Source organism: Heterodontus francisci, chromosome 22, assembly GCF_036365525.1.
Source record: "Heterodontus francisci isolate sHetFra1 chromosome 22, sHetFra1.hap1, whole genome shotgun sequence".
In the NCBI taxonomy this organism is placed as follows: Eukaryota; Metazoa; Chordata; class Chondrichthyes; order Heterodontiformes; family Heterodontidae; genus Heterodontus; species Heterodontus francisci.
Genome location: NC_090392.1, coordinates 34341189 through 34353843, shown reverse-complemented (window position 1 = coordinate 34353843; position 12655 = coordinate 34341189). Strand labels below are relative to the sequence as shown.

Sequence of the window (12655 nt, the reverse complement as noted above, 5' to 3'; positions counted from 1 at the left end):
GAATTGTTAGGGAGATTGGACACTATGATTTCATATTTCGATTCAGAACGAGAAGACTTTACAATGCTACACATAGCATTTAAAAGCCAGGATGTACAACTTTAGCTACACATGATGTGGATGTAGGGGAATCCTTTCCTATAAAACAGCATCCTTATCACTTAAGTCCAGAGAAACAGGCCCAGGTAAACGCAGAAATCCAATATATGCTGGAAAGCCCCCACCCCTTATTGAACACAGCCAAAGCGATGGAGTTCCCCAATAGCATTACCGCCTAAACCTGATGGTTCAACTAGATTCTGCATAGACTACAGAAAGGTTAATGCAGAAACAAAGGCAGACTCCTACCCAATTCCTCACTTGGAAGAGTGTATTGACAGAGTGGGCGTTGCCACGTTTCTTACAAAAATTAATTTGTTAAAGGGATACTAGCAAGTTCCTTTAACACCCCGAGCTAAATAAATATTGGCCTTTGTCACACCATACGGTATTTTCCAATGCTGAGTGATGCCATTTGGGCTAAAAAAGAAATGCCCCAGCAACCTTTCGGTGGCTGATGAATCAAGTGGTAGCCAATGTTCCTAACTGTGTGGTTTCCCTTGATGATGTGCTGGTATACAGTGACACTTGGAACAACTAGAAACTCTGCTGACAAAATTATAATCGGCTAATTTAGTGATAAACCTTACCAAAAAGTGAATTTGCAAAAGCGAGGGGAACCTACCTCGGGCATATAGTAGGGCAAGAACAAGTGTTGCCAAGAACAGCAAAGGTACAGGTATTGGTGGAGTTCCCTACCCCTAAGGCTAAGCGAGAAATCATGAGGTTTTTGGGGATTTGTGGTTTCCACTAAAATTTTGTATCAAATTTTAGCACTATATATACTGTGTACTATAGCTGCTCCACTGACAGATTTGCTACAGAAAAATAAAATCAAGGTTGTGTGCTTAGGGGAGTGCCCAGCATCTTTTGAGAGGCTGAAAGCCATTTTGATTAATGAACCAGTGTTGGCTGCTTCAAATTTCACTAAGCCCTTCAAGTTAGCGATTGATGCCAGTGACCCAGGGATCAGTGCAGTCCTATTATGAGCAGCTATAGAATGGCCAGTGGGATACTTTTCCAAAAAGATAAATCAACACCAAAAAAGATATTCAACAGTGGAAAAAAAACAGGTTTATTATTGGCTCCTGAGCATTTTGAAGTCTATGTCTGCCATGAGTACAGAGAGGCATTGCTATATATTGATCATAACCCCCCAGCAGACGTGGTCTCTTCAGACTACTAGAAAAGATCGGATGCCCACCAAAGCTACTAAGTATCATCACCTCATTCCATGACAATATGAAAGGCACAATTCAACATGGTGGCTCCTCATCAGAGCCCTTTCCTATCCTGAGTGGTGTGAAACAGGGCTGTGTTCTCGCACCCACACTTTTTGGGATTTTCTTCTCCCTGCTGCTTTCACATGCGTTCAAATCCTCTGAAGAAGGAATTTTCCTCCACACAAGATCAGGGGGCAGGTTGTTTAACCTTGCCCGTCTAAGAGCGAAGTCCAAAGTACGGAAAGTCCTCATCAGAGAACTCCTCTTTGCTGACGATGCTGCTTTAACATCTCACACTGAAGAGTGCCTGCAGAGTCTCATCGACAGGTTTGCGGCTGCCTGCAATGAATTTGGCCTAACCATCAACCTCAAGAAAACGAACATCATGGGGCAGGACGTCAGAAATGCTCCATCCATCAATATTGGCGACCACACTCTGGAAGTGGTTCAAGAGTTCACCTACCTAGGCTCAACTATCACCAGTAACCTGTCTCTAGATGCAGAAATCAACAAGTGCATGGGTAAGGCTTCCACTGCTATGTCCAGACTAGCCAAGAGAGTGTGGGAAAATGGCGCACTGACACGGAACACAAAAGTCCGAGTGTATCAGGCCTGTGTCCTCAGTACCTTGCTCTATGGCAGCGAGGCCTGGACAACGTATGCCAGCCAAGAGCGACGTCTCAATTCATTCCATCTTCGCTGCCTTCGGAGAATACTTGGCATCAGGTGGCAGGACTATATCTCCAACACAGAAGTCCTTGAAGCGGCCAACACCCACAGCTTATACACACTACTGAAACAGCGGCGCTTGAGATGGCTTGGCCATGTGAGCCGCATGGAAGATGGCAGGATCCCCAAGGACACATTGTACAGCGAGCTCGCCACTGGTATCAGACCCACCGGCCGTCCATGTCTCCGCTATAAAGACATCTGCAAACGCGACATGAAATCGTGTGACATTGATCACAAGTCGTGGGAGTCAGTTGCCAGCATTCGCCAGAGCTGGTGGGCAGCCATAAAGACAGGGCTAAATTGTGGCGAGTCGAAGAGACTTAGTAGTTGGCAGGAAAAAAGACAGAGGCGCAAGGGGAGAGCCAACTGTGCAACAGCCCCGACAAACAAATTTCTCTGCAGCACCTGTGGAAGAGCCTGTCACTCCAGAATTGGCCTTTATAGCCACTCCAGGCGCTGCTTCACAAACCACTGACCACCTCCAGGCGCGTATCCATTGTCTCTCGAGATAAGGAGGCCCAAAAGAAGAAGAACCCCCCATGCATTGTGGAAGAATTTAGAAACCAAAATGCCAGACTATTCTGATGGAGCTTAATATTGCAACCTTATGGCTTAAAGATTATCCATATTGTCAGCAAAAATAATGTAATTGCAGATGCTTTATCTGGAATCTAACTTTGCTTTACATTATCTGAGTACAAAGATGGTACAAAGGAGAATTGTGTTAACTGGGGGTAAAGAGTGAATGTGTAAATGTGTTTTAAAATTTTTCATCTTCTGTTTTTCCATACTTCATAATGAAATGCAATTAAAAATGGTATTTCATTCCACCAAGGGTGGAGGTGCTATGAGTGCTTCCATATTTTTTCATTAAATTATGAGGATTTGTGCGTTAAAACTGAAAAAAGATTCCATCGATGCTGCAACTTAGTGTTATTTTTAAAAGAGGTCATCAGGAGGTCTTTTGGATTGAGCTTGTAAACAACAGTTCCTGGAAGAATCAAGGAGTGCTAAAAACAAGCCCTTACTGGAAGGCACCTGTCATCAGATAATTACCCAGCAGGGTTTTTTGGACTTGGGGAAAGATGTTTACAAAGAAGTGACAGGTCAAGATTTATAAGGGTGAGTAGGCTTGACTCTTGTGACATTGTTTATGGTTTCGCTTTGGACAATGAGTTGGGATATATGGACAGTGTTCTGAAAAGAGTTGGAGAAAACTTGCGAATGGAGCAAACCCCACCTCAGCTTGTTCCAGCTCATTGAGAAACTTTGAGAAGCAAGTGTAAGAAGCAGACGGAAATTGTTGCTGCATTTTTCCTGGAAAGCCTGCCCAAACTGAACTTCAACATTACCTGACAAGAACTGTGCTAGGAAGATCCCAGTGACAGCCATCTTTGCGTATTTGGGACACCAAACCAAAACAAAGGACATCTGACATCTTTCCATATCTTCTCTTTTTTCTTCAAAAATTAGCAAGCATTTGGCCAAAGTATTCTTTTTGTCTTTTTTTTTGTAGTAGAGCTCTAAAGAATAAACCTCATTTTTTTGGTAAACCAGTGTATGTGTGAGGGGCTGAGATAAAAAGGGAGCTTTTATATTTCAATCTATGTATAAATGCTTTGCATCGTTACTGGTTCAGACTTGTTTTATAATAAACTGATAATCTTGTTGTTTATTGAAGAAACCTGGTTGGTGTATTTTATTCTGGGATAAAAATAGAATCTATGATTGACCGTATTGGTAACTGGGGAAAAAATTAAATGTATGTGGTGAAGTGGAACTGGAAAAACAGTGCACTCCTCCTGCCTCAGTCATAACACTACATTGAGGAGACTGAGCACTGATTGGGTGACTGTTCAGCCTGCAGGGATGACCCCACCCTTCTGGACACCTGTCACTTTATTTCTCCACACCACTCTTATTCTGACCTTTCTGTGCTCCGCCTCCTACATGGTTCCAGTAAAGCTCAACGTAAGCTTGAGGAACAGTGACTTAATTTTCTATTAGGCACTTTGTAGCCATCCAGACTCAACACTGACTTCAGCAATTGAGATCATAAATTGAAGGGAGGCAGTGACATAGTGGTAATGTCACTGAACTAATAATCTAGAGGCCCACATGAATGTTCTAGGAACACAGGTTCACATCCTACCACAGCAGCTGGTGGAATTTAGATTCAAATATTTAATTTTAAAAATATGCAATTAAAAGCTAAGATCAGTAACGGTGCCACAAAACTATCATCAATTGTCATAAAACCTATTTGATGTCCTTTATGGAAGGAAATCTGCTGTTTTTACCTGGTCTGGACTCTAGTACCACAGCAATGTGGTTGACTCTTAACTGCCCTCTGAAATGGCCACTCAATTGTCAAGGAAAATTATGGATGGGCAACAAATGCTGGCCTTTGACAATAATCCCATGAGAATAAAAAAAAACCTTCACACCCAATTTATTGTTGGATGGCAGCTGTTGGCGACTATTCTGTTTTTCCCAATTACATATTATCTAGATCTATATTTTATTTCTTTTCTGGTCCCATTACAATCTCCTTTTGCCTTGCACTATCATCCCTTTTGGTATTTAATTATTTCTGCCTTCCACTATCACAGACCTTCCCTTGTTTTCTTTCCTCCCCTCCCTCCTTTCTCTACTTTACATTTTTAAAACTTGATCCATTTCTAACTTTTTCCAGGTCCGATGACAGGTCATTAAACTGAAACATTAACTGTTTCTCTCTCACCAGAAGTTGCCAGAGCTGCTGTGTATTTCCAGCACTTTTTCTTTTATGACACAGATTTCAGATGATTGGTGAAAAGACAGGAAGCATGAGGAAACTTTTTTGCTTGGTGAGATGTTTTGATCTGGAATGCACTGCTTCAAAGGGTGTTGGAAGCAGATTCAATCACAACTTTTGGGGAGGTGATGGCATAGTGGTAATGTCACTGAACTAGTAATCCAAAGCTCAGGCTAATGCCCTGGGGACATGGGTTCCGAATCACACCACGGCAGATGGTGAAATTTGAATTCAATTAATAAATCTGGAATTCAAATCTAGCCTACTGGTGACCATGAAACCATTGTCGATTGTTATAAAAACCCATCTGGTTCACGAATGTCCCTTAGGGAAGGAAATCTGCTGTCCTTACCTGGTCTGGTCCACATGTGACTCCAGACCCACAGCAATGTGGTTGACTTTTAAAATGCCCTCTGAAATGGCCAGTCAATTCACTCAGTTCAAGGACAATTAGGGATGGGCCATAAATGCTGTCCTAGCCAGCGACGCCCACATCCCACAAACGAATAAAAAAAGGACTTGTATAAAGAATTGAATGGGGGAAAAAATCAAACTATGCTGAAGAACAGGGGAGTGGGACTTACTTTAACAAAGAGTGGGAGTAGATAATGTTCACTGTTTTAGACCTTTTTTTGTGGTTATGGCGCATGACCTTGCCTTCAGTCGATTATATATAAATGGTAGATTATTCTACCCAGATTGCTCCGCGCGTGTGACTGCGGCCTATCGCCATCGGAGGGATCGCAACGCGCAGGCGCTGGAAGGCCCCTGCCCAGAGCCCGCCTTTCAGCACGGATCATGCGCAGTGTTGCTCAAGGAAGCTAAGCGGGAGTGCTTGCAGCCTTAGCAGCTTTGAGTTGCAGCGGCTCTCAGACCACGAATCAGACCCACTGGGCCCGACGGACGGGCTGCGAAGGCCCGAGGAAGAGGGAGAGGGCACCAGTAAAGCGATGGTGCAGCGCCTCCCCAATCCGAGCGTCCCAGTTTCTTTTCCCGTTTCCAGTGAGCTTAACTTGCAACAAAGGACAGGACTGAAGCCACCCAGAATGCACCGCACCTGACCCTGTGGAGCATGCGCACTTTCAGCATATGTGGAAATCTGCGCGTTGGAAATAGTGGTTTCTGGGGCGCAGAGAATTGTGGGAACTGCGGCCGCCATTACTCAGGGGCTGTCGGTAAGTGTTTTATTGCTAGCCGACAGTAGGTCAACGATCTGACACTTAAACTCTGTTTCGCTCTCCACAGATGTTTCCTGATCTGCTGAGTATTTTCAGTATTTCTCCTTTTATTTCAGATCTCCAGCATTCGCTTTTGTTTTATTTCAGGCGTTGCTCACAGAACCGAATCTCGAGACTGACCTATTAAGAGCCGGTTTGTGTCAAGGTGGGCGTTGGATGCGGAAGTCGATCCCAGGCCTCCTTTGTAGGTCTTTTTTGTTGCATCACTTTGAGCTGGATTGGAGATGGAGGAGAAACTGATGGGTTTAACTACTTTTGAACCCTGCAGGTCCCAACAATTTCCAATGTGAAATGAAAACAGAAAGTGCTGGAAATACTCAGCAGGTCAGGCAGCATCTGTGGAGGGAGAGAAAACAGAGTTAACGTTTCATCAGAACTGATGAAAGGTCACAGACCTGAAACGTTAACTCTGCTTCTCTCTTCACAGCTGCTGCCTGACTTGCTGAATAGTTCCAGCACTTTCTGTTTTCATTTCAGATTTCCAGCATCTGCAGTATTTTGCGTTTAATTTCCGATGTGAGACTGTCTCGGGAGGAGATGCTAAACAGGCACTGCCCATAAAGTGTAAAAGAATATTGTTTTAGCAACAAGTGTTATTCACAGGCTTTTAACCTGCATTACATATACTGATTGTCTAGGATGTGGACATTGCTAGCAAGCCCAGCATTTATTGCCAATCCCCAGTTGTCCCTTGACAAGATGATGGTGGGCCTTCTTTTTGAACTGCTGCAGTCCATATGGCGAAGGTGCTTCCACAATGCTTTTGGCTCAGGAGTTACAGAATTTTCACCCAGTGCCGATGAAAGAACAGCAGCACATGTCCAAACCAGGAGGGAAATTTTGAGGTGATGGTTTTCCCATGCACTTGCCTTCCTTGTCTTTCACGGCTGGTGGAGGTCGCGGTTTTGGGAAGTTCTGTCAAAGTTCTTGTCGAATTGCACATGTATAAAGTTCACCTCCTCCCCCTTCCCACCTCTTTCTCTCCCCTCCCAGCGAAGCCAAGGTCATGTGCAGACACAGATCAGGTGGCAGGTTCCCATCCGTGAAGGACATCAGTGAACTAATTGGGTTTTTACAACAGTCCAGCAGTTTTCATGATCACTTTTTCCAGTGCTAACTCCACAAATTTCCAGATTGATTGAGCTGAATCTCAATCTGCCTTTGTGTTTTTGAGGGTTCTCTCTCATTCCATTTTCTCTGTTTTAAATTTGTTTTACAGGATATTAGAAGGGGAGGATTTACAGTCAGGGGGTCCAAATCAATCATCGCATCAACATCACTTAGTTCATTAGGACCTGCAAATCATCGGCCTTTGAGCATGGAAGCATAAAGAAGCATTCACAGCAACAAGAAACCATACCCGTGTTCTGTGAGCGGACAAGGCTTCAGCTGATCATCTGCCCTGTTGAGACGCAAGCAAAGTTACACCAGGGAGAAACCATGTAAATGTCAGGACTGTGGGAAGGGATTCAATTATATATTTGAGCTGGGACTTATTAGGAGCTTTCACAGGGGAGAGAGGCCATTCACCTGCTCCATGTGTGGGAAGAGACTCACCTCAGCTGCTGAGTCCCCAGCAAGTTAACACTGACAAGAAAGCTTTTAAATGTTCTGACTGTGAGAAGAAATTGAAAAGCAAAAAGGATCTGCTGAGGCACCAACATATTCCTGCTGGGGCGAGGCCGTTGGCATGCTGAGTGTGGGAAAGGATTCACTAATTCCACCGACCTGCTGAAGGACGTCGGGTTCACACTGACGAGAGACCTTTTAAATACCTGGATAGCAGGAAGTGCTGTAAAAGTTCTGACGAACTGTTGTCCCATCAAAGTGTTTGTACTGGGGAGAGGCCCTTCACTTACTCCATGTGTGGGAAGGGATTCACTTGTTCATCCCACCTCACGGCACACCAACTTGTTCACACCATAAAGAAACCTTTTAACTGTTCTGACTGTGAGAAGAGCTTTAAAAGCCGAACTGAGCTGCTGCCACATGAGCATAATCACACCGGAGAGAGACTTTTCACCTGTTCTGACTGTGGGAAGGGGTTCTGTCGCTCATCCCACCTGCTGACACACCAGCTAGTTCACACTGGGGAGAGGCCTTACACCTGCTCCGTGTGTGGGAAGGGATTCACTCAGTCATGCAACCTGCAGAGACATCAGCTTGTCCACAATGACAAGAGACCTTTTAAATGTTCAGACTGTGAGAGGAGATTTAAAACCAAAAGCAATCTGGTGATGCACGAGCGGCTTCACACCGGGGAGAGGCCATTCACCTGCTCCATGTGTGGGAAGGGATTCACTCAGTCATCCCACCTGCTGAAACACCAACGTACTCACACTGGGGAGAGGCCGTTCACCTGCTCTGTGTGTGGGAAGAGATTCACAAGTTCATCCCACCTGCTGAGACACCAGCAAGTTCACACTGGGGAGAGGCCGTTCACCTGCTCCATGTGTGGGAAAGGATTCACTCAGTCATCCCACCTGCTGACGCACCAGCGAGTTCACAAGTGACGGCAGGGGTCGGATTCTGCTGTTAATCAAATCCAGGACTGGACCATGTTCATTTTGACAGTTGTGCTGATGTTAATAATCCCTGTAAATGGGCTGGAGTTTAATATTCTGGATAAATGTGAAATAATTCAGCTTTGTTTTTAACACATGGAATCACAGAACTTTTACAGTGCAGAAGGAGGCCATTCAGCCCATTATGTCTGCATCAGCTCTGTGAAAGAGCAATTCACTCAGCTGTACATTTTTGTAGATTTTTTTCTTTCTCACCTGACTGTTTAGCATCACTTGGCTGAAGCTCAGAAAGGGCAATCTGGGGGGAGGATCGTACGGCAGGAACAGAACTTCAGCCTGGACACAGTCCAGGAGCACAATGACCATCCTCATCTTTTCCCATTTAGATAAAATCAAATAGTGTTTATTCTCTTTCGAGTTATCTGATCTTTTCATTTTGTAGTTTACACTGACCTCGCTGGTACCACAGATATTGTGCTTCCTTCCCTCATTTCCAAATTGCTAATTTAAGATTTTGTTTCTCCCAGTTTATCCAGATATCATATGGACCTTTCCAATTGGCCTTCCAGTCCCACCCCTTTTAAAAATATTTTTAGCATTACTTCATCTCCATTGAGCAGTTAATGGAACAGGTGGGTTGGTTATCCCCGGTGGAGATGGGCAGCACCCATTTTCTCTGCTACATGTAGCAGGGAGGATGCTAAAGTTTGTTGGAAGTTCTGAAGAAACTGGTTGTGAGTCTGACAAGCAGCAGTGAGGAGTGGGACCCCGGTGGGGGAGGGGGGGCACAATCTGCATTTACTGACCTGTCCTGAGCTGTGACTGGGGGGAGTGAACAGGAGTGGAGCGAATGGTCATTAAGACACCAGGCAAGGCAGTGACCCAGTCATTGGCCTTGACTATATCATCAGCTGCCTTCATGACAGCTTTTCTCTCAGTGCTGTTTCTATAGAGTTATTAAACCACTCGACCATCTGAGTGGTTGTGGATGTGGAAATGTTGTTCCACAGAGATAAGATGACAGAGCTGTTGCATTATTTCCGCTGTGAAATGAGAACCATTATCACTCTGTATTCTTTACAGAAAACGCTGTCTGATAAAGATCTGTTCTTACAAGATTTTAGCTGTAGCGACTGCATCATTTTTACAGGCTGGGAAATCTTCAATCCACCCGGTAAACATATCTATAACTACCAGGATCTACCGATCCCCTCCTGTGGATAGTGGGCCTGTATAATCAATCTGTAATGTTTCCCAGGGCCATCATTCAGATGGGACGTGCCCATTGGGACCTTTCATTTGACAGGGGCCAGATTCATTTAGGCACAGATGAGACACAGGCCCAGGTGGTGCTGGACATCCTGGTGCATCAACGACCACCAATAGCAATTATGTAACATTCTTTTCTGAGGTGTAGAGGTGTGACCAAATCAAATTAGAGCCAACCTTGTGACACTAAACCTCACCATAAAAGACAAATGAGTCCTTACCTGGTGAGAGAGACGAGGGAAAGTCTTTCCTGTGGTGTACGGCCTCTTTGACAATAGTCATATCAGGGTCACTGTCCTGCCAAGTTTATAAATCAGGTATAACTGGAGTCTGTTATACCGGTGCCAGTGATTGTGCTTTGGGTGGATCCCATTCAATCCTCTCCATAGCAGCTTTCCTGGTAAGTCTGCCTGATTATTACTGTCACCCTCTTCCCTAACTCCAGCCCCTGATGTAGCTTCACCTTACACATAGCAATTTGGAATAAAAGGGACAGTAGCAGGTTCAGAAAGCGATTCATAAAGTATATAGAATCCTGGACTTTGTAAATAGAGGCACAGAGTACAAAAATAAGGAAGTTATGGTGAACCTTTATAAAATACTGGTTCAACCTCAACTGGGTACTTTGTCCAATTCTGGACACCATACTTGTGCAAACATTAGAGAGGATGCAAAAAGGATTTACGAGAATGGTTTCAGGGATGAGGGACTTCAGTTATGTGGAGAAGCTGGGGTTGTTCTCCTTAGAGAAGAGAAAATTGAGAGGAGATTTGATAATGTTTTTCATGATCATTAAGAGTCTGGGCAAAGTGGATAGGGAGAAACTGTTCATGTTGGTGGAAGGGACAAGAACCAGAGGACACCGCTGTGAGGAACAACATTTTATGCAGCGAATGGTTAGGATCTGGAACGGACTGCCTGAGAGTGTGGTGGAGACAGATTCCATCAAGACCTTCAAAAGTGAATTGGATAATTATCTCAAAAGAAAAAATAACAGAGATACAGGAAAAAGGCAAAGGGGTGGGAATATATGAGGTGCTCTTGCAAAGAGCCAACACAGATACAAGAGGCTGAATGGCCTCCTCCTTCTGTGCTGTAACCATTCTATAATTCTATATGATTTGTCCTGGACATTTACCAGTAAAATCCCAAATAATTTTGGATAGGTATATGGATAAAGGAGAATGATGGGGTATAGATTAAATTGTCCTTGACAGAGGACAAAGGATCGGCACAACATTGTGGGCCGAAGGGCCTGTTCTGTGCTGTATGTTCTATATATAATTCAGAGTGGTGGGTGAGCGGTTTCCTTTCTGCTGTGGAGAAGCTGTGTTTTTGCCAGTGAGGTTGTTATTCCAAGAGGGAATTACAACTAAAGAAGCTGTCGATTTGATCAGTCACAGGTTGAAGGGCTGTGTAAGATTTGATAAGATAGGGGTGTTTTATACCCTCTTCCAAGGTGTGAACAGCACAACAGCTTGTTGTGAATCGACTTTATTGAGATAAAAGTAAGGACAAGTTTGTTAAGTTCTCAGATAAACCATAGTCACAAACTCTAGCAGTAATTAACAGTCTAACCCATATTAGAGACTGGACAACAGAGCGCATGACTCTTTCTCTTGCAGTTTTGGGTCCTCAAGCTTTTGGCTATCTCTCTCTCATAGTTTCTCTTGTTCAAAATTCTCTGCCGCACAATAGCAATGGAATGGACTCCTGTTATCCTGGCAGCTTTACAGTTTACCCTCCCCTCTCCCAATCAATGATCAGTCTTGTATTAAAGGATGCCTTTTTTAACCAAGGATCGTTCTGGTTGCCAACCTTTTGGATTTATGCAAGTAGTACACAAAAAAGGGTCTTTGTGTTAACTACCTTATCACAATGCCTTTTCGAGGATGCCTTATCTCACTACGAGACAAATCTATGCAGTCTGTTCCCACGGTCCAACATTTTTACTGCAAGTAAGCATTTTAAAACTTGACAAAATCTCCCAGAATCCCTCTGCCTCGTCATCTTGTCTGTACTGTGCCCTATTTCCTAAGTTTTCCCACTTTATTATACCACAAAGAAGGGTTCTAATAAAGCTCAATTTTAGTTTATGATAAGTCATTTGTTAGTTTATCATAGCTACATCTTAACAAGTAGTATGCTGGTTAGTAACTTTTAGCAACTTAATAATCTTACTTTCCCCAGTTGAGGGGAAGATATCCTTATCGACCCCTCATTAATTATTTTACTATTTTCAAGGAAAGCCACGAGCTCTAAGCTTCGTGTCTTACAACACACTTGTCAGTCAAGGCAACTCAACTAGCAAAGCATAAAGAGTCCTACTACTAACACTATGGCCGGGGTTAGTCTGGAGCCATGGGTGTTGGCCTACATTACATACAGTCTCCCACCACTAAAATAAAAGCAAAATACTGCGGATGCTGGAAATCTGAAATAAAAACAAGAAATGCTGGAATCACTCAGCAGGTCTGGCAGCATCTGTGGAAAGAGAAGCAGAGTTAACGTTTCGGGTCAGTGACCCTTCATTGGAACTGACAAATATTAGAAAAGTCACATGTTATAAGCAAGTGAGGTGGGGGTGGGGGAAGAGGTAACAAAGGAGGTCTAGATTGGACCAGGCCGCATAGCTGACCAAAAGGTCACGGAGCAAAGGCAAACAATATGTTAATGGTGTGTTGAAAGACAAAGCATTAGTACAGATTAGGTGTTAATACACTGAATATCGAACAGCAGCAAGTGCAAACCTGAAAAAAACAGTGAGTAAGC

General features: G+C 43.9%; 1 protein-coding gene across 3 annotated transcripts; it reads left to right on the top strand.

The window, feature by feature from the left end:
• The first annotated feature begins 5663 nt into the window (after window positions 1-5663).
• LOC137381305 (zinc finger protein 436-like) lies at window positions 5664-11914 on the top strand. 3 transcript variants are annotated; one of them, XM_068053668.1, is made up of 3 exons: window positions 5664-6026; window positions 6146-6234; window positions 7309-11914. In XM_068053668.1, the coding sequence occupies exon 3, from the start codon at window positions 7952-7954 to the stop codon at window positions 8600-8602; it is 651 nt and encodes a 216-aa protein (XP_067909769.1). In that variant the 5' UTR covers window positions 5664-6026; window positions 6146-6234; window positions 7309-7951; the 3' UTR covers window positions 8603-11914. The 3 variants fall into 3 exon arrangements, with proteins under 3 accessions (XP_067909769.1, XP_067909768.1, XP_067909767.1); XM_068053667.1 differs by having other exon boundaries at window positions 6146-6273; XM_068053666.1 differs by lacking the exon at window positions 6146-6234.
• The last annotated feature ends 741 nt before the right edge of the window (window positions 11915-12655 follow it).

Bases quoted from the DNA above. Each gene is read 5' to 3' on its own strand.
- LOC137381305 (XM_068053666.1), top strand. From the start codon at position 7,952: ATGTGTGGGAAGGGATTCACTTGTTCATCCCACCTCACGGCACACCAA.